Source organism: Crocodylus siamensis, chromosome 12 (assembly GCF_052110815.1).
Source record: "Crocodylus siamensis isolate JL-2025a chromosome 12, ASM5211081v1, whole genome shotgun sequence".
Lineage (NCBI taxonomy): Eukaryota > Metazoa > Chordata > Crocodylia > Crocodylidae > Crocodylus > Crocodylus siamensis.
Genome location: NC_143406.1, coordinates 1,272,674 through 1,295,458, shown reverse-complemented (window position 1 = coordinate 1,295,458; position 22,785 = coordinate 1,272,674). Strand labels below are relative to the sequence as shown.

The 22,785-nt window shown below is 66.5% G+C and overlaps 1 protein-coding gene across 14 annotated transcripts in view; it reads right to left on the bottom strand.

The window, feature by feature from the left end:
- Positions 1 to 22,785, bottom strand: part of HSPG2 (heparan sulfate proteoglycan 2) — an 84,572-nt gene that overhangs the window by 28,865 nt on the left and 32,922 nt on the right. For 5 of the 14 annotated variants that reach the window (XM_090023314.1, XM_090023317.1, XM_090023320.1 and 2 more), the window contains 44 exons: positions 22,608 to 22,727; positions 22,103 to 22,234; positions 21,816 to 21,960; positions 21,401 to 21,552; positions 21,112 to 21,258; positions 20,726 to 20,889; positions 20,116 to 20,295; positions 19,582 to 19,778; positions 19,219 to 19,366; positions 18,858 to 18,985; positions 18,681 to 18,767; positions 18,519 to 18,577; positions 18,327 to 18,394; positions 17,924 to 18,064; positions 17,634 to 17,816; positions 17,155 to 17,334; positions 16,871 to 16,989; positions 15,978 to 16,089; positions 15,412 to 15,525; positions 15,114 to 15,241; positions 14,926 to 15,012; positions 14,506 to 14,555; positions 14,286 to 14,374; positions 13,970 to 14,110; positions 13,691 to 13,882; positions 11,929 to 11,970; positions 11,406 to 11,504; positions 10,816 to 11,007; positions 10,341 to 10,430; positions 7,486 to 7,569; positions 7,017 to 7,109; positions 6,657 to 6,737; positions 6,149 to 6,379; positions 5,703 to 5,816; positions 5,361 to 5,488; positions 4,759 to 4,845; positions 4,566 to 4,624; positions 4,151 to 4,315; positions 3,664 to 3,774; positions 3,240 to 3,340; positions 2,754 to 2,934; positions 1,716 to 1,775; positions 388 to 510; positions 78 to 230 (listed from right to left, as the gene is read on the bottom strand). In XM_090023314.1, the coding sequence (XP_089879440.1) occupies positions 78 to 230; positions 388 to 510; positions 1,716 to 1,775; positions 2,754 to 2,934; positions 3,240 to 3,340; positions 3,664 to 3,774; positions 4,151 to 4,315; positions 4,566 to 4,624; positions 4,759 to 4,845; positions 5,361 to 5,488; positions 5,703 to 5,816; positions 6,149 to 6,379; positions 6,657 to 6,737; positions 7,017 to 7,109; positions 7,486 to 7,569; positions 10,341 to 10,430; positions 10,816 to 11,007; positions 11,406 to 11,504; positions 11,929 to 11,970; positions 13,691 to 13,882; positions 13,970 to 14,110; positions 14,286 to 14,374; positions 14,506 to 14,555; positions 14,926 to 15,012; positions 15,114 to 15,241; positions 15,412 to 15,525; positions 15,978 to 16,089; positions 16,871 to 16,989; positions 17,155 to 17,334; positions 17,634 to 17,816; positions 17,924 to 18,064; positions 18,327 to 18,394; positions 18,519 to 18,577; positions 18,681 to 18,767; positions 18,858 to 18,985; positions 19,219 to 19,366; positions 19,582 to 19,778; positions 20,116 to 20,295; positions 20,726 to 20,889; positions 21,112 to 21,258; positions 21,401 to 21,552; positions 21,816 to 21,960; positions 22,103 to 22,234; positions 22,608 to 22,727 (5,457 nt within the window). The remainder of the gene's footprint in view (positions 1 to 77; positions 231 to 387; positions 511 to 1,715; positions 1,776 to 2,753; positions 2,935 to 3,239; positions 3,341 to 3,663; positions 3,775 to 4,150; positions 4,316 to 4,565; positions 4,625 to 4,758; positions 4,846 to 5,360; positions 5,489 to 5,702; positions 5,817 to 6,148; positions 6,380 to 6,656; positions 6,738 to 7,016; positions 7,110 to 7,485; positions 7,570 to 10,340; positions 10,431 to 10,815; positions 11,008 to 11,405; positions 11,505 to 11,928; positions 11,971 to 13,690; positions 13,883 to 13,969; positions 14,111 to 14,285; positions 14,375 to 14,505; positions 14,556 to 14,925; positions 15,013 to 15,113; positions 15,242 to 15,411; positions 15,526 to 15,977; positions 16,090 to 16,870; positions 16,990 to 17,154; positions 17,335 to 17,633; positions 17,817 to 17,923; positions 18,065 to 18,326; positions 18,395 to 18,518; positions 18,578 to 18,680; positions 18,768 to 18,857; positions 18,986 to 19,218; positions 19,367 to 19,581; positions 19,779 to 20,115; positions 20,296 to 20,725; positions 20,890 to 21,111; positions 21,259 to 21,400; positions 21,553 to 21,815; positions 21,961 to 22,102; positions 22,235 to 22,607; positions 22,728 to 22,785) is intronic. The other 9 variants (XM_090023322.1, XM_090023323.1, XM_090023329.1 and 6 more) reach the window with 4 other exon arrangements.

Below are 22,785 nucleotides of genomic sequence, written 5' to 3'. Positions count from 1 at the left end.
TTCTAAGGTCAGGTGGTGCCTCCAGCACCAGGCTTGGCCCACCCCCGCCTTGCCCCCACTGCCGGCCCGGGACGTACTGTGCACTTGGAGGATGGCGCGGGCCACGTGCTGCCCGGCGCTGTTGCGCACGCGGCACAGATAGTGCGACTCGTCGGAGGGCTCCACGGCCAGGAAGCGCAGCACCCTGCCCTGCACCACGGCCCGGGGGGACAGGACCCCGTTCTGCCCGCCTGCAGGAGGGAGGGACAGCGCCGCGGTCAGGGGGCCTCGCTGCCACGGGCACGGTGCCACCCCCAGGGTCTCCGAGGAGCCGGAGGGACTGGGGCGGACTGGGGAGGCGCCCCCCAGCCCAGCCCCAATCCCCCCCAGCAGGTGCCGGCCACGTACCGATCCACTCCAGGGTGGGCGGGGGGCTCCCGGTCGCCACGCAGCGGAACTCGGCCGGCTGGCCCGGCTGCACCGTGAGCTGTGCCGGCTCGATGGTGGCCGTGGGCGCGCTGGCGTGCGCGGCTAGGGCGGGACGGAGAGCGGTTAGGTCAGGCCACGGGGCAGCAGGGTCAGGAGGTGCCCTCTGCAGCAGCGACTTCCCTCCAGAGCCAAATGGGCCCCGAGCCTTGGAGCAGCGGCAGGGAGGGCAGGGGAACCTCAGACCCCGTTCACCAGGATGCTCCTCACCCGGGGCTGGTGGCCGAGGAGCCCCTGAAGGCAGCAGGACCCCCTGCCTGGTCCAAGAGCCCTGGGCAGGCACGGGGATGACCCCTGTTTGGGTGGGAGGGATCCCCACGAGTGGGGTTTGGAGCGGGGATGGGAGAGGGCGTCACGGCCCTCCCAGGACAGGGACGCGGGATGCCACTAGCCGCCTTCCCGCTCCCAGGTGGAAGAGATGGGCCTGGCACTGGCTGGGGTGAGAAGCAAGGCCAGAGTCCTCCAGCGGGCAGAGAAATGTTTGGGACCCACATAAATACCCACTCTGTGCTGCCCTGGCTGCTCCTGGGGTGGACGTGAGTGTGGCCACGTCCCCGTATATCGCCCATGCCCCAGGAAGGGGCACACGGACATGCGTACACAAGCATGCACGGTGATGGCTGCTACAGCGGGAAGACCAGGGTGCTGGCAATGACCCCTCCCTTGATGGGGCTAGCCATGGGGTGGGCACGCTTGCCCTGTGCGGATCCCTCTTGCTAGAAGCAGGTGAGGTGGAGAGGAGCAGACACCGCACACGATCTGTAGGGCTGTGGCTGGCAGGCGAAGGATCGGAGGTACAGTCCACACCCCGATGGCTCTCTGCCCGTGGCAGAGCCCGGTGGGAAGGAGGTGCAGGGAGGGTCTCAGACCCCGTGGCTGGTGACGAAGCCACTGCTCTGGGGGGCTGGCACGGGGCAGGAACAAACCCCACCAGAGACAGGGCAAGAGGCAAGGACAGGACACAGCATCGCTCCCACGTGGCACGCAGAGACACAGAGCAAAGACACCGCTCAGAGCACCAGGCAGGACCGTGCCAGCGCTCAGAGCCCAGGACACCTCAGCACTCCCGCCTGCTCCCTGCCCAGGGGCTCAGGCCCTCCAACGCTGTCCTGGCGGCGCGAGAGCAGCGATGCCCCCCTGCCATGCTGGAAGGCACCCGAGAGCAAGAGCGAGACCGTGAGAGTGCTCCGGGCCGGGGGCTGGCATGCATGCAGTGGAGATGGAGACTGGCACACAGCATGCCAACTTACAGGGTCTGTGGCCTTCCACAACTTCGACGGGTCCAAAAAACATCTGGGTCTTAGAAGGGGCTGCGAACAAGTCGTCGTGTTCAATGGCAGGCCGCGTGGGCGCTGCCTTCGGCCTCCCCCCAGGCCCCGTGCCTCCCTGCTCCGAGGCTGCCCTTCCTGCCTGCCTGCTAGCGAGAAGGGGGCGCGAGAACGCCAGCTGCAGCCCAGCCCCTCTGCTCCACCCGCGTGCGCGGCGGAGGCAGCTGGTGCCCGGGCCCAGGTGTTGTGGCGGGAGAAGCTGGAGGACGCCTGCATCCACGTCTACCACGGGGCCACGAGAAAGGAGAAAGGCATCACCCCTTTTGTGCCTTTCTTGCAAAGCAGCTCGGGGAGCAGAGAGGTGACTGGGTTTGAGCGTGGACTGTCCTGCGTGGCCTGGGCGGCTTACAAGCACCGCTGAGTGCACGGAGGGTGGGAAGAAGTGTTCTCCTGATGGGGAAATGGAGGCACCGCGGGGCAGCAACTTGACCACGGTTACCCACAGCCTGTGGCAGAGCCAGCAGTCGAAGCCAGCTCCGCTGAGTCCCTGCCCCTCTGCCACGACTGCCAAGGGCACTTGTCCGGGACCCTTGTCAGACCTCGTCCCTGGCTAACACCGCCTGGTTCGGCTCGTCTGGACGAGGAGGGGGGTCTCAGGCGGCACGAGGAGCAGCTCCCTGACCGCTGCCTCCTCCACACGGCACCCCCAGACCCGGCCAGGCCTGCAGCTTTCCTGTTAGAAGCCAAGCCAGCAAGGGCAGAGCTGGCACGTCATGTCTTGCCCATCCTGGGAACTAGACTAAACATCCTGTGCTACTGCAGGGTAGAGGGGAGGCTGGCTGGAGCTGGACGGGAGCAGGGATTTCAGGATGTGAGCGGCAGAGCTTTTTCTGCCTTCCAACATCTCCTGTGTAGAAAAGGGCACCCCTCTGGCAGAAGCAGGACCCCAAGAGCCAGCTCCCTGTGGTGCCCAAAGGCGCGTGTGCCCGGAGGCCCCGGGGCCATGGACGCCGCACGCACCTTGCACGTAGAGGGTGGCCGTGCCCTCATCCATGTCGAGCATGTTGGAGCCGGTGCAGACGTAGATGCCGGCGTCCTCGGGCTGCACGTTGCGGATGGTGAGGATGCCGTTGAAGTCCATGGCACGGCTGGGCAGCTTGCCGTTGTTCTGGCGCGTCCACACCAGTGTGTAGGCCGGGGACTGCAGAGGCACCGCAGTGAGGGGGTCAGCCATGCCTACCCCACCCTCGGGCGGCCCATCGCCGGCACGCCAGGGAGGCTGCCTTTGACGGGCACCCAGATGTGCAGCTGGTGAGTGGGTAGTGAGCCCAAACCAAGGCACGGAGGAGCTGGCAATGCCCAGCCATGGGGGACTGCTCTCCTGGGGCCCTGCTTGCAGCTGGGGACCCTCAGGATGGCAGCTAATGCCATCCTAGACTTGGCCCCCCATCATCCCCTTGCATTGCACCGCAATCCCGTGCTCCCCCGGTGCGGCCCAGCCCTCACCTTGCTCTTGGCCGTGCAGATGAAGGTGACGTCGGCTCCAGGCTTCACCCTTTGGACCCTCTTCTCCTCCACGGTCACAGTGATGGGTTTGCTCAGGGCCTCTTGTGGGGGGGACAAGGACACATTAAAGCTTTCTGCTTGGTTTTTCCCTGCCTGCTTTCTGGACCATGCCCACAGGAGCCCGTCTCATGGCTCAGGACCTGAAGGGTGGGTGAAGGGGAAGGGGTTCGACTCTAACACCGTCACTGCTCTCCACCGGCTCCTTCTGTGTCTGGAGACCCTCCGTCCTGCTCCAGGGACCCTCCCAGATGCTCCTTCCTGTCTGCCAGGGTAGGAGGGGGCACTGCCAGCCCAAGCCCTGGGCACTGGCCCATTCTCAGCACTGGGACCTGTCCTCATGCTCTGAGGGTCCCGGACTGCTTACCCTTGACAATGACCTCTGCCCGGCTGGTGTTGCTGTGCTGCGAGTTGCGGCAGGTGCAGAGGTAGACGCCGGCCTCGGAGGGCTGGATGCTGGGGAAGTGGAGCTCCGTGCCTGGGAAGAGGATGAAGGGCACGGCCCTGGGTCACGTCAGGCCAGCTCAGCCTGGGTCAGGGCCTAAAGAGGGACCCCTGAGGCCCCCCCAGGGAAGGACCGGGTGCCCAGGGCTGCTGTGGTGCAGGTGACACAGTCAGAAGCTGCAGCTGGGTGCTCCTGGCCTTGCCAAACCCCATGGCTGCTACATGCCCCTTTCCAGCATGTCCCCAGGCCAGGGGACATCCGCACTCAGCCCCATGACCGGCACTGCGGGCAACGCTGGCACAACCACCGGCAGCCCCCGCCCCAGAGCAGCTGCCAGGCGCTGGAAGCAGGATGCGTGGGGGCCGTGGAGCCCCGTGGGACCGTCGTGCCGCCTGTGTTGAGCCATTACCTTGCCGCCTGCTCTGGGCGGAGCTGGGAAGGGGTTGCCCGTCCTCACGAGACCAGTAGTAGTTGTAGGGTGGGTTCCCACTGGCCTGGCAGCGCAGGATCACCTCGCTGCCTTGTGCTGCCGTGGTCTTGGTGGGGTGGACACGGACCACGAGAGGGGCTCGGGCTGCGGGGAGAGAGGGGGGCACTGCTGTGGGAGAGCACCGCCATGCCCGAGTCCACCTGCCCGGCTGCCCTGCTGGGGGCTGGAGCCCACCGCTGTCCCTGGCGGGGCTGCCCTCTCGTCCCCAGGCAGGGCAGGAGGGGAGCAGGGGCCTGGACCTCCCTCCTGGCCTCACTTGTGGCTCCTGGCTGGGGCCTGAGGTAGCCCCCGGTGCCCCCGGCTCTCCTGGGCCAGCTCGGCGGCATGCACTTACCCACAGGCAGGCACTTCTGCCCGCGCACGTTGGGGTTCCCCACGTAGCCTGGCGCGCACCTATTGGGGAGCAAAGCACGGGTAAGGGCAGGACACGGAAAAGAGCCCCAGCAAGCCGTGTTTCTCCAGGGAGCGTGTGCCCATGTCCCCTGGGGGCTGCCAGGCCGGGGGAGGGAGCCAAGGGAGGCACTTACTGCTCGCAGTACTGGCCGGCGTAGCCGGGCTCACAGGCCGTGCAGCGGTAGCCCCCGGCCCCCAGGCTCTCACACGTCCGCGAGAACCTGCCGGGCAGAGAGACGTGAGCGCTGGATGGAAACGCCGCCCGGGCTCGCTCGCGCCCACCCCAGGGCACCGGGAACTGTGGGCCCGCCGAGCTCCCCCAGCAGGGTTTAGAGGCGACCTGGCCCCTGGCCCCCCGAGCGGGGAAGCCTCCAGCACATCCCAGCACTGGCTCTGCCCTGAGCTGTGCAGAACGGGAGCTCCCCGGGGCCTCCGAGTGCCGGCACGGGGGCAGGGGCACGCCGACAGAGCCCATTTCTCAGGACCCCGGGCACTTCCCGCGCTCGGGGGAGGCAGCTGGAGGCAGGGCCGCCGATTCCTAGCCCCTGCAGCTGCTTGAAAACCCTTCTCTGTGGCGCCGGGGTGGGCTGGCACGGGAAGCCAGTGGGTGTGGGGGGACTGAGGGGCCCTCTGCCTGCTCTGCCCTGTGAGCCGGTCTGGGGCTCAGGGGCACGAGCCCCATCCCCGTTAGCCCCACGTGCACCACGGGGTCTCCTCTGAGCAGCCGGATACCTACTGGTTCTCGGGGTCGGGCAGCGGGCAGGCGCAGGGCTGGCAGTCCTCGGGGGTGCCGGCCGTGGCGTCGCCGTAGAAGCCGGGGGCGCACTGGTCGCAGAACTCCCCGGCCGTGCTGTGCAGGCAGCTCTGCAGAGAGGGCACGCGGGGCTAGCCACGGGTCCCACGTGGGAGCAGCGTGCCATGGCATAGGACACGTGCCTCACCCCGGACACGGGGAGGGGGACCCTCCTCCAGCGTCAGTGGGCAGAGAGGAGGGTCACGAGCGCCTTGAGAAGCAAGGGGGCAGGCAGTGTCCGCTCTCAGCCCTGGCCTCGGGGCCCGAGGCCGCAGGGTGACTTACCGAGCAGGCTCCAGTCTCGGGGTGGCAGGAGTCGGAGTGGCCGTTGCACTCGCACAGCTCGCAGTGCCCCAGGTATAGGCCGGCTCCTGTCCGGGTGTAGCCGGGGGCACAGTCCTGCGAGGGAGAGATGTGGCATCAGCCCCTCGCGCTGCCAGCGAGGGGAGCGCGTCTACACGTGCGCCTAATGTACAGCAGCTTATTTTACTGCGCATTAAAGCGTCAGGTCAAAAAACGTGCTAACATACTAATGTGCAGTAAAAATAGGCTACTGCACATTCAGCGTCACTGAAAAAGCGTGCACTTCCACTACTGTGCATTAAGGCAGCCTAATGTGCATTTATTTAGTACCTCACCTTAGAGGTACTACATTTAATGCACAGTAGCAAAAGGGCATTAATGAACATGTAGACGCGCCCGGTGGTGGGCCCTGAGGGGCCCCGTCTCACCTGGCAGGAGAGGCCCTGGTACCCCGGTGGGCAGCGGCACTCCTCCACCTCTGGCGCGCGCGGCAGGGCGGTGTAGGTGGGCACGGCGGTCTCCATGCTGACGCCGGAGAGGCTGGCCGACACCATGTCCGTGGAGTAGGTGGCGCGGATGAGGATTTCGTCCAGGTCGGCCAGCACCATCATGAGGTGCTCCCGCGTGGCCGGCTGCCCGTCGGGCCGCTTCCAGTATTGCTGTGGGGAGAGGGGCAGGTTCATGCTGGCTGCAAGCCGGGGACTGGCTCGATTGGTGCAACGGGGATCTCCACAGGGCAGCGGGCAGCCGTGCTGTGCCTGCCCGGACTGCAGGAGCCCCTGGAAGCAGGGGGCACAGCCCCCCTCCCTGCACAGGGTCTGCATGGGGAGCCGTGAGCCCGTGCCAGGCACCCAGGGGCCCTGCTGGGATCTGTCCGGGGGAGGCTGGGAGCCGCGGGCACCCGGCCCCAAGCTGCACCCTGCGCTCGCCTCTTACCTCCCGGAAGACGATCTCAAAGCTCTTCTGGTCCCGCGGTGCCAGGTCGGGCTGGTAGGCCACCAGCGTGATGTCATTGCCCTGCGCACACCCCGGGAGAAGGGGCAGTCAGAGCTCAGCCCCTGCTCTGGGATGGGGACCCCAGGCTCCCCTCTCCTCCCCCCCAGGTTTCCCCTGCATCCCGGGTGCCAGCCCCTCCACCCCTCCCTCCAACGCCCTCCCCAGGGACTAAAGCCATCCAGCTGTCGCAGCAGAGACCCTGGGCATGGCTTCGGCAGTGGTCCAGGCACACGGGCTATTGAGACACTTGGTGTCAAAGGAGTTTGGAGAACTCCGGCTTTAGTACCCAGCCTGGCTTACCGTGATCTGGACATCGGCATCGGGCAGCGGGGTGCCCCTGCCCCCGGAGCTGTAGGAGAGGGTGTAGCGCAGCCGTCCGCCATAGGAGCCAACCTGCAACCCGACGGGAAGCACCGTGAGATGTGCCAGGTGTGCCGGGCCCTGTCACTGCTGGCCCGGTACCTGGCCACCAGCTTTGTGCCACCGGGCACCCACCCGTGGCTCTGGATTCCCGTGCTCCTTCAGTGCATCCGTGCCCACGAGGGGAAATGCAAGAGGGGCTGGGATGGAGAGGGGGCACGACAGGGAGGCTGCCCAGCCAGAGATCCAGGACTCTGCCACCACAGAGACCCCAAACGGAGGCCATCGTGCCCCCCAGATTGGGCACAGGCAGATCCGTGGCCTCGGAGCCTGGACCCTGATGCTCTTGCTCCAGAGGATATGGGATTGACCCCGACCCAGCCCACCCCCCAGCACCAAGGGCCATTACCTTATCCCCCAGGAAGGGCTTGGGAAGCTGCCAGTAGAAAATGCTTTCAGGGAGCAGAGAGAAACCCTTGTAGATGAGAGAGTACTGAGACAGGAGAGGCAAAAAGGAGAGAAAGCCAAGGGGTGAGAAGACTCGGTCACTCCGGTAGAAGGGGAAGGAGCCGAGCTTAGCACCTCTCCCCACCCGCGGACGAGCCTGGGGAGCCGGCGGGACAGCACCCAGCAACACGCGCACAGCGCCGGCCCGGCAGGGAGGTGCATGCTGTGCGACACTGCCCCGGGGGCTTCTACATGCACCCGAGGACAGCCCAGCTGGGCATCTCCTGGACACCTCGCTCCCGGGCTGGCACGGTGATACGTGCGGGAGAAGGGTGCCTTTCTCCAGGGAGGAAGCAGTGAGAGCCGTGGGCAGGTTTGCCCCTGGCCCGCAGCTGCCCCACCTCGCTGGTGACGAGCTAAGCATCACGCCAACCCGCACGGGGGGACGTCTGCGAGTGACCACAGCAAGTCACAGCATCACACCAACCCATGCAGGGGGACGTCCACGAGTGACCACAGCAAGTCATGTCAATCCATGCTGGGGGACAGCCACGAATGACCACAGCAAGTCATGTCAATCCATGCTGGGGGACAGCCACGAATGACCACAGCAAGTCATGTCAATCCATGCCGGGGGACGGCCACGAATGACCACGGCAAGGCCCAGCATCGTGCCAACCCGTGCAGGGGGATGTCCGTGAGTGACTCCGGCAAGACCCAGAAGACAAGGAAGTCTTGACTGGGAAACCCAGAGCTAACCACGTCTTGCTCCTTGGGAGAGGGCCTCCAGCTGGAGCCGCCTGGGTCAGACGCTCCACGTCAACCCGACCGGGGGAGGCTTAGTCTGACCACAAGAGATGTGCTAGCTGGCACAGCTCAGCGAGCTCTCTGGCCAGGGTGATTCACAGGACATCAGGTGCATTTCTAGAGAGTGAGCCACGGCCTGGGAAACTCCTCTCCTCCTGTGGGTCCCTCTGTGGCCAGACCGCGAAGGAAACCTCTGAGCTGCTCCAGGCGGAGGGGAAACCAAGGACCACGCCGGGTGCACACGTAGCCAGGCACTTCAGCAAACCAGACACACTCCAGATGGCTCCTTCAGCTCCCAGAGCCAAGGCAACCCCGGTCCCCCTGGGGCGGGCAGCTGGGGGGTTAGTAAGGGCGCTGGGTTGCTGCAGGCTCGCATGCTCTCAGGCCGCTCCCTGTTTGGCCCTCCGCCACCCCTGTGGACCTCACAGCATGCTCCCATGCAGGGTTTCTGCTTATATGTGACCACTGGCCACGCAGTGCCAGCCGTCCTGCACCCTGCTTCCTTGCAGCACAGAGCAGTCAGGCTGGAAGGGACCTCCATCTAGTGCAACCTCTATCCCGGTCCAAATCATCCCAGGCACATCCATCATCTGGAGGCAGCCGTCGGTCCTCCGGATACATGAGAGAGGCCTTGTCAGAGGCCCGATGACTCCGCTGGTGGCTGACAAGGCCAGTCTGAGTGTGACACAGTGTGTTACACGTCTCAGATCCAGGTGTTGTCTGAGCCGGAGTCCAAGTTTATAGCTCGCCGCTTCCTTTTCTTGCTTGACTCCCATCCCCTGCATCAAAACCAGTTTGTGTTGAGCTGCTGCCAGGGCCAGATGTTCCCTCCGGATCAGCCGGGATTCTGCGCGCTCTTCCTACATTGATGGTGAACGACTTCACATCATTTTTGCCCATGTTGTGGCACCACCATGGAGGGCAACTCTACTTCTGGGGCTGCCTTCAATCTCCCTGCACGAAATATTCTTGGCGATACGGCCTGCTCCCATTCTCCCGGCACAGCTGACCCATCTTCCTGCCAGCGGTTCCTAAGTGCGTCAGTCCTGCACGCTGAAGTACCTCTGGGTTTGGCATTTTGCCTTCCCACTTTATTTTCAGGATCCTAGGCAAACATCTCACATGAAAGCTGTTCAGTCTCTGGATTCATCCTTTAACCTCTTTGTAAAACTACCGTCACCCCTGACGCACCACAAGAACCCGGCACGGGTCGAGGAGAGGGACTACGGCAGTCCTGCTTCTCTTCAAGGAAGGTCTTGCTTCCACTTCCTTCAGCTTTTATACTGGGGGTCACCGCCCCAGGTGACCCCAGTTCAATGGGGATGAAGAGGTTGGCACCTACAACCTCTACGTTCCTCAGCATCGTGGGCTTTACTTTTAGTTCATTTAAAGAGAAAGCCCAGGGTGATCTGAGAACAGTCTTCCAAGACCAACAGAGCTGCTGCAAGAGGACGATCCACTGGTCTCCGTGTCCACAATTTGGGTTAGACGTTAGGAAGAGGCTGGTGGAGCCCTGGGATGTACTGCCCAGCGAGGCTTGGGGACTCACGTATGTGGCTGGGATGGTCCAAACTGGGCTGGGCTGGGCTGGGAGGTGACCCGAGGGCCCTACCAGCCTGCCTTTGCTATGATCCTGGCTCGGCCTCTACAGAGCATCTGTGCTTACCCGCTGCCCTGACTGAGCCAATGCCTTCAGGTGGATGGAGGCCTGCCCGTGCTGCCCCAGGGCTGCCTGCAGACGGGGCCTCTGAGCTGACCCCGTGCCCAGAAGCCTGGGTTTAGGAAGAGACCCACTCTGCAGCCTTGAAGGCAAGCCCTGCTTTTCTGAGCCCAGGGCACAGACGGCCCTGGAGCAGCAGCTGTCGGGGTTGGGAGATGGGGTGCAGGACAGCCCAGGGCCAACAGCATCCCTGTGGGAGGGCTCAGAGCCTCCTCAGCACCCCCCAAAAGGTCTCTGCCGCCTCCCTGCTCTGCAGGCATGCACCCAGCAGGCAGGCCAAGGCTCTGTACCTTGCCGGCATCGCCAGCCCCATGGTCTCGCGGGGACAGGAGGTTGCTGGACTCCAAGGAGTGAGGTCTGGGTGATCCTTTGCGCCGGGGCTTTGGCAAGAGAAGACAGCAAGGGAGGGCTTAGCAGCCAGGGCAGGGCCGGAGATCAAAGCCACAAGCAGGAGGGCAGGTGCTGGCGATCCAAGGTCGGGGAGCACGGATCCCGTGGGCAGGGGACGGGGAGCTGGGGGGCTCTAGGAGCCTGTCTCCTGGGAAGGGCACGGGTGGGATGTTGGGAGCGAGTGGCTGATGGCACCGGTGCCAACCAAGATGCCCAGGCACCGATGCTGCGCTGCAGCCAGGGCCAGGGATGCCGAGGGCGTGCCAAAGCCAGACGAGGGGTCTGGGCAAGGCTGGGGAGTCAGGGGAGGGGGTCTGTCCCCTGAGAGCCGGGCGGCGGGGAGCAGCGATGTCGCGCCCACAGCTGGAGCGGTACCTGCAGGCCAGACCTGAGTGGAGCCGCTAAAGGGAACGAAGAAGCCCTCGAGGAAGAGGAGGAGCGAGGCAGAGCGGCTAGGAGGGCGCGAGGGCGGGCATGCGGAGGGGGTGGGAGCGTGCCGCGTGGGGAGGCGAAACTGGACAGCAGCTCCCAGATGGCGGCATCCTGTCGGCGCTGCGCTTCATCGGCCTGAGAGGGAGCAGAGGGGAGACGTGGCGAGGGGCAGCGCAGGAAGCTGCCACGCCAACCCCACGCCCGGGCAGGAGGCACCAGCCCCACAGACGCCCACCCGCGTACCGCGGGCCAGGACGGCACGGCATCGGAGTCATACGCCAGCGTGCCCATGCCACACACCGTGCTGCCCCCGTTCCCAGAGACGACCCATGCCCAGCCAGGCCAAGAGCCCCCAGCCCCACGCATGTGATGCCAGGAGGGGCCCAGGCAGAGCCTGCGCCAAGTCCGCGCACCGGCACCGGTCAGCATCGACCCCACGCGCTACGCTGAGCCAGAGCCGCCCCGGCAGGGATAAGCCCAGGCACGCGCTGCCACACCAGCACCAGGCCAAATCCAGCCCTGCACCCTGGTACCTTCACGGCACGCCTGGCCCTGCTGCCACCAACAGCACCCGGGATCCTGCCCGCGGCCACGGCCTTCCTCAGCTCTTCCTCTGTGAGGGACGTGCTGTTCTGGGGGCGGCACGAGAGGGCTGTGACTCGGGCGTGGGGATAACGACTCCCCTGGCATGACCCGGGGGCTGCCACACAAGGGAACATGCTCAGGGCCCCCGGCACGGCTCTGGGGGGACGGGGGTCTTCTCCGAGCCGCACCCTCTGCGGTGAGACGTGCAGCCGCAATGCTGTTTGAGGCGATCGTGACCACGCGGCCAGGCACGGACACGGGAGCCCTCCTGCGTTACAGGCGGGCTGGCGCCAGGCGATGGGGCTCGGCCCCATCTCCCCACCTTGGGCACACCCCGAGTCCCACGTGAGCATCGCGAGACCACCCTGGCCAGAGCAGGGCTCCCACGGTCGTGCGCCCCGGGCTCGGGCGAGAGCCCTGTCCCGCCCCGGCTCACGCACATCACACCACGGCACACAGCGTGCTCGGTACCTTGTGCGCACGGCGCATCCGGGCAAAGTAGGTTTCCCTTTGCTTAGAGGGGAAGGGAGAGCGAAGGAGAAAGACAGAGAAGGAGAGAACGGGGTTAGCGAGGACACGCGAGCAGAGCCAGGAGCCCACCTGCGGCCGGCACGTCCCGGCGCAACCGCCGGCACAGGGAGGAAATCTCCTCCAGCTGGAGCCGAGGCAGCCCCCGCCCCCGCCCCCGCAGCAGATGTCGGCCCGACGGGTCCCGGGGAGCCCATGCCCCAGACGCGCCGCACCGCCCCGCTGCGCAGTGAGGAGGGGAAGGGGCTGCAGCAGAGAGCCCCAGCCCTGGGACCAAGTCACACAGCCTCCCCCGGCGCCTGCGCGGTGCTCGGCGCTCCCCGGAGCGCCCTGCAGTGCTCGACCTGCTGCCTCTGCACGTCCCGTCTCCCTCTGGCCTGCGTGACCCCCAGTCCCCGCTCCCCGGCTGCTGCCACGCTCAGGGGCTAAAGGCGGAGGCAGCTCCGGGGGGAGGCGCGGAGCAGCAGGCGGTTGAGGATGAAATGGGCCCCCAGGAGCCGACGGGACCCAGTCCCCGAGGAGCTCCAGGCAGCCCATGGAGGTCCCTGTGGCCGGGCATTCGGGCCTCTGCCACCCGTTACATGTATTACGCAATGCACCGGTGAATCGTGCAATAAATGTAGACCACCCACACGTGCAAAGTAATTATCACACAATTCCTGGGTGAATTGTGCAATAAATTTAGACCGGCCACACGTGCAAAGTTATTGTTGCACAGCTCCCGGGTGAATTGTGCAACAAACGTAGACCGGCCACACGTGCCAGGTAATTGTCACACAGTTCACAGGTCAATCGCACAATAAATGCAGATTGGCCACACGCGCCTAGTAACTGGTACACAATTCACGGGTCAGTCATGCAATAAATGTAGACTGGCCACACGTGCAAAGTAATTGTTACACAATTCATGGGTGAATTGTGCAATAAATGTAGACCAGCCACACAGTGTGCCATAAAAAGGTCTCCCCAGCTATAAAAAGAGCCAACCAGCTACAAAGCTAGTGCTTGAAAATGCGTAATGACTTTATAGCTGGTTTTGATTCAGCTTTCATTTGAACATGGGGCTGGGACGTCGCTGCACACCCAGGAGTCGGAGCTGGGCACACGGGGCTGGGCACGCAGAGCCGGGTCTCACCACAGTCTGGGGTGGGGGCTCCCTTGGATGGAGACTCAGGGACCGCAGGGTGAAGGGAGGCCGAGGATGGGGGCGGGGGTCCCTGGTCACCCGGCCCAGGTGCTCTGCGCTGCATCCTAGCTGGCTTGGAGTCGCCAGGCTGGCGGGGGGTGGCCTGGGTGGCTTCAGCTCTGCTGGCTGCCCACGTCCCTCTGAGGGCAGGTCCTAAGACCCCTTGCCCTCTCCCAGGGAAGGGTCACTGCACCCCACGGACACTGGGGCAGGGCTTGGACCAACCCAGGAGCCCCAGACCAGCTCCCGGAGGGGCAGCAGAGGGGGCAGAGGGCAGCCCCTGTCCCCTGCGAGGAGGAGGGCAGCCCCACTCCCTTCCCCAGAGGGTCACAAGGAGGGCCCCAGGCGCAGGCTTGGAGAGGAGGGGGAGGTGAGAGGGGATGTGCACGTGCTGCCCGTGCTGGGTGTCCTCACACGGCACGTGGCCTGACACCACGCTGCATCCGGGCGCTGCCAGAAGCCACCGAGAGGGGCAGGGGGACGGGGGGGCCCCCAGCCCAGGGCTGCTCCTGGCCATACCTTGTCCCCCTGGTAGATCTCAGGCAGATGCCAGTAGTAGGCCTCCTGGCCCATCTCCCCGAAGCGCCCGTAGGAGAGCCGGGCCCCCTCGCCGGATGCCTCCACCGTGAAGCCGGTCGAGATGCGGGCGCTGTGCTGGCGGTTGACCAGCGCGAAGCCCTGGAAGTTCCCGGGGGCGAAGGGCGTGCTGACCTATGGGGAGAGATGCCCAAGCAGCCGTGAGTCCTGCTCGGGGCCCAGCTGTCAGGCTCCGATGGGCGGCGGGACGCGGCGTCTTACCAGGTCTCTGTAGGAGGAAGAGCTGGCGCATTGCTGCGTGACGCCCATGCAGAAGCAGGGCAGGCAGCCCTCGTGGCTCTCGGCGCTCAGGTGGAAGTGGCCGGCCCGGCAGCTGCTGCACGACGGACCCTCCGCGTTGGGCTGCGGGGAAAGGGGACAGCAGGGGTGAGCGCGTGGGCAGACGGGGCCAAGGGGAGCTCCCGGGAGAGCTGCAGAGGGGTCCCCCCACGCAGGGCTCCTCTCCACCCCCAGCACAGAGGATGCAGGGGTGGGGAGCTTGGGGTCTCTCGGCGCATGTCACCCCTCCCCGCCTTACCTTGCACCGGCACTGCCCTCTGGCATCGCACTGCCCACTCACGCTGCCCCGCGGGTCGCAGTGGCAGTCGCCGTTGCGGTCATCTGGCTCTGCAGCAACGGGGCAGAAGGGCGTCCGGGTGGGCAAGACAGAGGGGTCCGCTCGCCGCCTCCCACGACACTTGCCAGGCTCAGACCCCGAGCCGGGCCCCCCCAGCCCACCGCCCGCTGCCCCCACTCACCTCGGCAGGGCTGTTCACGGCTGGGGTCCCCCACATAGCCAGGAGCACATCTGGGGGCAAGGGTCATACTCAGAGCTGCCCACTCGGGCGTCTGCCCCTCCTGCCCCCATGTGCTCCGCTCTCCTGCTCTTCCTCCCAGACCCCGCCAGGGGCTGGGCACGGGGGAAGGGGATCGGGTCACCCCCAGGTACTCATCATTGCCCCCCACCCCATGACCACGGAGACCCTTCAACACCAACAGAGGCAGCCCCAATGCTATTGCTGAGACACCCCGTTCAGCCGCACCAGAGACCCCAGAGCCGCCGTGAAAGAGCAGAGACCTTGCAACAGGGACCCGAGTGCCCCCGGGCACGGGGATGGCCGAGCGGGGGCTCCCCCGGGCAGGTGCAAGGCCGGCGCAGAACCCAGCCCCCGTGTTACCTCTCGCACTGGCGCCCGACGTAGCCGGGGGCGCACGTGGTGCACGTGGGCTGCCCGTCCGTGTCCAGGAAGCAGATCTTCGTGGCCCTGAGGAAGGAGAAGAGAGTCATTCAGTGCCCGGCTGCCCCACAGCCGGTGGAGAGAGGGCAGAGGATGCCACGAGGACAGAGGCTGCTGGGGGCACATACTGGCTGGCAGAATAGGGCCCGTGGCAGGGGCAGGGCTGGCAGTCTCTGGGCGTCCCCCGACGGGCATCGCCGTAGTAGCCCGGCTGGCAGCGCTCGCAGCTGGGCCCCTCGGTGTTGTGCTGGCAGCTCTGGGGGGAAGAGAGGAGGCGTCGGGTACAGACAGGTTCCCTGACCCCCTCCACCCTCTGCAGAGTCCCCAGTGCCCCCAAGGGCCGGCTCCGTGCTGGGACAGGCCCCACGCTCCCGTGCCCCCCCAGCACGTCCAGGCGAGGTGCAGGTGACGTCCCCCGTAGCTCACCTGGCAGTCCCCGGTCTCAGCGTCGCAGTCGCTTGAGTGACCGCTGCAGTCGCAGGGCTCGCAGGTACCCAGGTAGAGGCCACTGGTGGTGCGCGTGTAGCCCACGTCGCAGTCCTGGGGTTAACGGCACACGGCTCATCCCGTGCCCCACGGATAGGCAGGGTCTCAGCCGCCCCCAGGGCCAGGCAGGGACCCGGTGGCCCCTGAGCGGGAGCCCCCTGGCCTCTGCCAGCCGTGGGCGTGCTGCTTCTGGGTATGTAGGGGACATCCTTCCAGCCAGGGCTGAGCACGGACCATGCCTTGCGGCCATGGGGCTTGACCTCCGCTGGCTCAGGTCAGTGACTCCCAGGGTAAGGGGGTAAGAGCTACAGGCATCCCCTCCAGCACCTGGGTGCAGACTGACCCAGCAGGGCTCGGGCACCTCCATTGCACCGGGGGCTGAACGGGCTCAGGGCAGGCCCCGATGAAGAGGTCAGCTGCAGCTCTAGCCATGCCAGTGCGACTGATAGCTCAGCCCCTCCGCCCCAGCATGTTTGGTGCCGAAAGGGGAGATGGTGCCCACTGACCTGGCAGGATGGGCCCCGGTAGCCAGTGGGGCAGGTGCACTCCTCCACCTCCAGCGCCTGCTCCAGGCCCGTGGAGTGAGGTACAGCCACATCCATGTGGATGTTGGATATCCTGCGAGAGGGGAAACGGTGGGGCAGGTCAGCACCCCCTGCACCTGGTTGCAGCCAAGCCTGGCCCATCACCTGCAGACTCCACGGGGGTCTGGGCAGGTGCAACGCGCTCCCCTGCACGTGGCCAGTGGGCTCAGACCAGCCTGCACAGTGCAAGGGAGCACCCCCGTTCCCTGGAGCTGTGGGCAGGTCTCAGGGGGGCGCGAGAAGCCCAGTGCCTGGCAGACCCAGACCCTGGCGGTGCCAGATGCAAGCTTGGTTTTGCCCACAGCACCAGCCATCATCGCTTCGCTTCGCCCTGTCAGCATCTAGGCCCCAGCTACCACCCAGGACAGCCCTCAACCTGCTCCGGCAGGACTAAAGAACAAAGTGCAGGGGAAAGAGAAGGGCCATTAGTAGCTTTCAAGCTCTCAGATCCCACCCCGAGGAGAGCAGGGGGCTGGGGGGCTGGCTGCCTGGCTGGGAAGCACGTCTAGGCATGCACTGGTGTGTGTGCACAGACACACATCCGCGGACGCATGCAAATGTGTACGCGTACGTGTGCACGCCTGCAAGCCGGCACGTCTGCGTGCATGTGCCTGCCCATGCCTGTATACGCATGTGCCTGGGTGCAGCTGTGTGCATGCCCCCACCAGCGTGCATGTGTGCACTGTGAGGCTGCCGCAGGACACCGACTCTCAGCCAGGTGGACTGGACCCCTTGGCCCGTGGAAGCAGGCCTGGCTCCCACACCCCCCGAGTGCCCCAGGTCAGAGCCAAGTGCCACGTGGGTGCCCACGGTACCTGCTGTCCGACGGCCGGTCGGCGTACGATGCCCGGATCATGAAGACGTTGATGTCGGCCAGTGCCATCAGTAAGTGTTCTCTCGTGGCGTCCTGCCCGTCTGCCCGCTGCCAGGCTCGCTACAGGAGGGCAGGCAGACCCCTGTGTCAGCTTTGCCCCCCCAAATCTGCACCCACCCAGGCCAGGCCTGAGCCACGGGGGGCTGGAAGCAACTGCACCCCCGGCTGGCAGTGGTTGTGCCGATTTCCAGCCCCAGGGGTGCACAGGGGCAGCTGGGCTCTCACCTCGCGGAAGGGCACGGTGATGGTGGTGGGGGTGCCCGGCGCGGGGCTGGCCTCAGCGAAGTGCTCCAGGAAGATGCCGTTGCCTTGCAAGAGCACGTCGGGCTGGCGGGGCAGCGGCTGGGAGCCCGGGAAGACGCTGTGCGTGACCGTGTAGCGCAGCTCCCCACCGTACGAGGTCACCTGCCGGCGCAGCGCGGGGTTCAGGCGGGCGGACGGATGGATGGACACAGCTCGGCCAGGACAAGGACGCTCAGGGCCCAGCCCAGCCTCTCCCACAGCCCAACCCCAGCACCCACCTACCTCTAATGCACCCACTGCACCTCCCAAGGCAGTTTAGCCCCTTCCCCTGATCTCTGAAGCCCTCTCCCAGCACTGCTCAATGCCTGCCGTGCCCCCGGCCGGAGTCTCCTCCATGCACCCGGCGCAGGGGGCTCTGGAGAAGGCCGTGCTCGCCCCAGAGGCCCCAGGACGGGGTGCACCTTGTCTCCCTTGAAGCGCTCGGGCAGGACCCAGTAGTAGACGTCGTGGGGCAGGGCGTGGAAGTCGGAGAAGGCCAGCTCGGACGGGCTGGAGAAGCGCAGGCCCTCGCTGACCGTGCGTGTGGTGGCCAGGTTGGAGAGGCTGAGCGGTGCCCGCTCGCTGTCCTCGTACATGGCTCGCACCTGGCACAGAGACCCGGCGGTCAGCCTGCAGCGGTGCCCCACACCCTGCTCCGAGCTCGCTCGGAGACAGACCCGGGGTGCTGGGAGCCACGAGGCCTGGCACTGACCTGGTCCCTGCTCCAGGAGGAGCTGGCACACTGCCGCGAGACGCCCATGCAGAAGCACTTCAGGCAGCCGTCGGGGTTGGTGTTGCTCAGGTGGAAGGCCCCCGCCGCGCACTCGTTACAGAGACGGCCCCTCACGTTGGGCTGCAGAAGAGATGCCCACGGGCCGCGGCCAGTCAGGGACCCCCAGACAGCTGCCAGCCCTGGCCCCAGTGCCCTCCGCGCTGCTTGGGAGTTTCATAGGGCAAAGCATGGACTGGCACCCCTGCTACCCCGGCCCCGGGGTCCTCTGCGCTGCTTGGGAGGGGAGGGCAGGGCATGGCCCAGCACCCCAGCCGGGGCCGCAGCAACCGGTGCCGGCCTTGCTGTGCCCATCCTGGGTTCATCTGGGGCAACAGGACCGTACCTTGCAGAGGCAGGCGCCGCCGGAGGAGTCGCTGCTGCCCCGCGCATCGCACTTCACGATCTCCTGGCCTGCGCGGGGGGAGGAGAGAGGCGTGCCTCAGTGCACAGCTGGACAGATGGGAGGACGCCCCTCCCAGCGGGGACCCCCTGCCTTGCCTGGCAGGCGGACACCCCCGCTCGCCGCGGCACTCACCGACTCTGGTGCACTTCCCGCCTGGCCGGATGGGGTTGCCTTCATAGCCCGGCGCGCACCTGCGGGGAGCGGACGAGGCGCAGACGGGTCAGATGCACCCCCGTGAGCTCCCCTGCCCGGCGCCGGACTGACCCACCCACGGCCGGCGCCCCCAGCACTCACCTCTCGCAGCGCCGCCCCGTGTAGCCGGGGGCGCAGGCGTCGCAGGTGGCTTGCCCGTCCGTGTCCAGGAAGCACGAGTCCGAGAACCTGCAGAGCACGTGGCGGACACGGTCACCCCAGCCCTAGCCGTGCCAAGGGGACGCCTGGTGCCAAGAGGATGCCAGGGAAGGGGCTCACCTGCGTCCAGGCTCCGTGTAGGGGCAGGGGCAGGGCCGGCAGGCCGTGGATGTGCCCCGGGTGGCATCTCCGAAGAAGCCAGGTTTGCACTTGTTGCACTGGGGCCCCTCCGTGTTGTGCTGGCAGTTCTGGGCACGAGCAGAGGCACTGGCATGGCCGTGGCAGAGAGGCACGGCCCCAGCCCAGCAGGATGGGGCATTAAGACATCCCAGCAGGTGCCGCGCGGGGGGAGAGCAAGGCTGGGGTGCAGCACCCGCCCAGTCCGAAGGCCGAAGCAATGCCCGAGCTCTTGTACAGCTCCTCCCAGCACCACCCTGCCCCCCGCCAACCCCACTGGGGTCCGAAGCCACGGGGTCCTTACCAGGCAGTAGCCGAAGACCTGGTCGCAGGAGCTGGAGTGCCCGTGGCAGCTGCAGCCAGAGCAGGTGCCCAGGTAGGGGCCCTCGGCCACCCGCTTGAACTGGGCATCGCACCGCTCGCAGGACAGGCCCAAGTAGCCGGTGGGGCACCTGCGGGAGAGCATGGGCAGCTGACAGCGGTGCAGGGGGCACCGGGGCCGGCTCCAGGGTCAGCGCACGGCTGGCCCTGATCCTGCCATCCAGGTGCCGCACAAATCCACCCCGGATGGGAGCAGTGAATGGCAGGGGAGTGGGCTCCTCTCTATAGGATCCCCCCAGAGCACCCTCCCTGGTGCCCCCAATGCAGCTCCCATCCCGGGAGGCACCTGCACTCCTCGACACTGCGCGCCAGGCCCAGGCTGGTGACCTCGGTCGTGGTGGTGTCCATGACTATGTCACTCAGCCCCACGCTGGCCATCCGGTTGTCGTAGACGGTCTGCAGCAGCACGCTCTCCAGGCGCTGCAGGACGAGCAGCAGCTCTTCCCGGCTCACCGGTGCCCCCGACTCACGCACCCAGTTCTCCTGCAAAGGGCCGGCCGGGCCGGGGGTCATCGGCTCTGCAGACCCCGGCACAGGCTGGGATGCTCCCCTCGGGCACTCGGCATGGCGCAGAGAGCACCGAGGCAGCGCCAGCCTGTCCTGCAAGGGTGCTGGGGGCAGCTGCCATGCTAAGGAGCTCATCAGGGCAGATGCACTTTCACCCCCAGCAGCAGAGCAAGCTGCAGGGGAGGCGACAGCAGCGTTGGGCGAGCAACAGCAGGGCACCCACGCTCCCCAACCCCCCGGTGCCCCAGGGAGGAAGGGGAGATGATGCCCCCCTGGGCAGGCTTTCGCAGGCGCAGGGCACTGCTGAACCCACCTCCGTGAACTGCACGCGGCGCTGGTTGATGGCGGATGGCTGGGTGGGCACTCGCGCCCGGTAGATGAGCTTCTGCCCATTGCCCACGATGATCACGTCGGGTTTCTGCACGGGCTCTGGCTGCCCGCGTGACACCCCGTAGCGCACTTTGAAGGTCAGGAAGCCACCATAGGAGTCCACCTGCCACGGCACCGGCTGAGATCAGAGCACCGCACGCAGCCTGGGGCATCCTTCCCCCCCACACGCCTCGCTGCCGGGCACTCTGGAAACCAGGCTCCTCAGCCTGGTGCAGCATGTCATTAAAAGCTGGCACCTGTGGCCACCAGAGACGCTGGGAGCTCAGCCAGATCCACCCAGGGACCGGAGCCGTGCGTGGAGGAAGGCTGCTGTTAAGCACGGGAGAGAGAAGCATGGCTTCTGAATTAGGGTTTCCCAGACCTTAAATACTGGAGCAGGAGGGAAAACCCTGGCCAGACCCAGACGTGCTGCATGACACCAGAGCCCGGACAAGACGGACCGGGTCTGACCCAGTCCAGGGCAGCTCTTCCATTCTTGTCTGTTCCAACCCAGGCTCCACGCCGGCGGCCCCCCGCCCCGCCTGGCCCATCACCTTGTTGCCCAGGAACTGGGCAGGCAGCGCCCAGAAGGATTCGTGCGCCAGGAACCGGCGGGACAGGTCGACCAGCTGGAACTCCTGCAGCGCGGGGTCGATCTGCAGCTGCGTGGAGGACAGGGGCAGCGTCCCGGGCAGCGCCGGGGTCGTCACGTTCACGCCTGGCCGGGGAAGCCGTGTGGGAGGAGAGGCTCAGCTCCCGTCAGGTCTCCTGCCCCTCCCTCCAGCCCTGCCCCAGGGGTTCAGACTCCGAGCGGAGCCGGAGGTGCGTCCCGGCTGCATCTGGCTTGCCTGGCCCTTGCACGCCGGCCTCTCCCAGGGCTCGGGGAGCTGCCCAGCCCCACCTGCCAGGGCTGGACCCCATGCCACCTATCCCCGCTCACCCTTGAAGTCCTCGGGCCTGTCGAAGCGGAGGCGGATCTGGTGGCGGTAGCGCCCGGTGCTCCGGCACGCCTTGGTGATGCCGAAGCAGAAGCAGGGCAGGCACCTGGATGTGCCCTCGATGTGGAAGTGGCCCTCGGAGCAGGGGCCTGCGGGTGGAGTGGAGACGTCAGCCGTGGGCAGCGCCGGACCGTCCCAGCCGGGCAGGGGGGTGGCCCGGGTGGGCGCAAGCAGGGAACCCGCCATGGGCTGGGAACACCACCCTTGGGCTCGGAGCCGCGCCGGACTCACCGCGCTGGGGCGTGAGGCTGAGCACGCCGTCAGGGATGCCGAACACCATGCCGCGGGCGTTGATGGCCTCGCAGGTGTAGGCGCCCTGGTCAGCCTCCTTCACATCCCGGATGATCAGTGTCCCGCGCCCCTTCTCGCTCGAGATGGACACTCTGGGGAGGTTGGAGGGCGGTCTGAGTGCCGGGGGGTCCTGCCGACGGCTCCGGGCATGGGCCCAGCCCGGCCACCGCACTGCAAGCCTGCTGCAGATCTGCTCCCACACTGCAAACCCACCACAGAGCCCCTCCTGCACTGCAACACTCCCTAGCACGGAAACGTCACTGCAGAGCCCCTGCCGGCGACGGGGAAGGTGCCCCACCTCCGCATGCTGCACAGCTTCCCATCCTACCCCGCTGGCTGGGAGCACTGGACCCACCTCCTGCCGGCGGGGATGTGCCCCCAGTTGAGCCTCCAGGTGATGATGGGCGTGGGGACGCCGATGGCCACGCAGGTGAAGCGCACCGTCTGGCCGGGGAAGGCCTGGATGGACTCCTCAGGGGGCGTGATCACCTGGGGGGGTGCTGGGGGTGGACCGAGGGGTGAGGAGGGCTCCCCTATGGTACCCCCAAACCAGGGAAGCAGACATGGCTTCCCCCAGCCCCTCACGGAGGGCAAGGGTCTGCCACCCTCCACACAGACCCCACAGCCAGGACCCCCACTCACTGCAGCCAAACTCGTCGGAGCGATCGGGGCAGTCGACCTCCTCGTCGCAGTGGTAGCTGGCAGGGATGCACGTGCGGTTGGACACGCAAGTGAACTGGTTGGGGCCGCAGGTGTCACCGGGGGCCTTGGTGGCTGCAGGGACAGAAGCGTTAGCGGGTAGGGGCGGCACCACGCAGCATTGCCCCCAGGTCCCCAACACCCCCTGCCCTTGCGCACGCAGCAGCACAGTGCCACCTCCTCCAGTGTTGGCTGGAAAGAGGCCAGTCTGGCCAGCACAGGTCTGAGACCAGCTGTGCAGCGGGGCTGCAGTGTGGAAGGGGCTCCGTGGTTGCAGTGCAGCGGGGCTGCAGTCCTGGAGCAGCTCTGCAGCAGGGCTGTAGTACAGTGGGTTGCAGCGTGGAACGGGCTCTGCATTGCAGCAGGGTGGCACCCTCGGGTCATGGCTCTCCCTTGGGCATCCCGTGACCCACCCCGCTGCCCGGGGCCAATGGGCAGGCGCACTCACGGCAGCCCATCTCGTCAGAGCCGTCCCCGCAGTCGTTGTCGCCATCGCACAGCCACAGCTGGAGGGCGCAGTACCCGTTCCGGCACTTGAACTCGTTGGGCTCGCACGGGCTGGGGGTGCCTGCGCACGAGACGCGAGGGGGTTGACAAAGAGTTTCGATGATGGCTTTAGGGTTTGA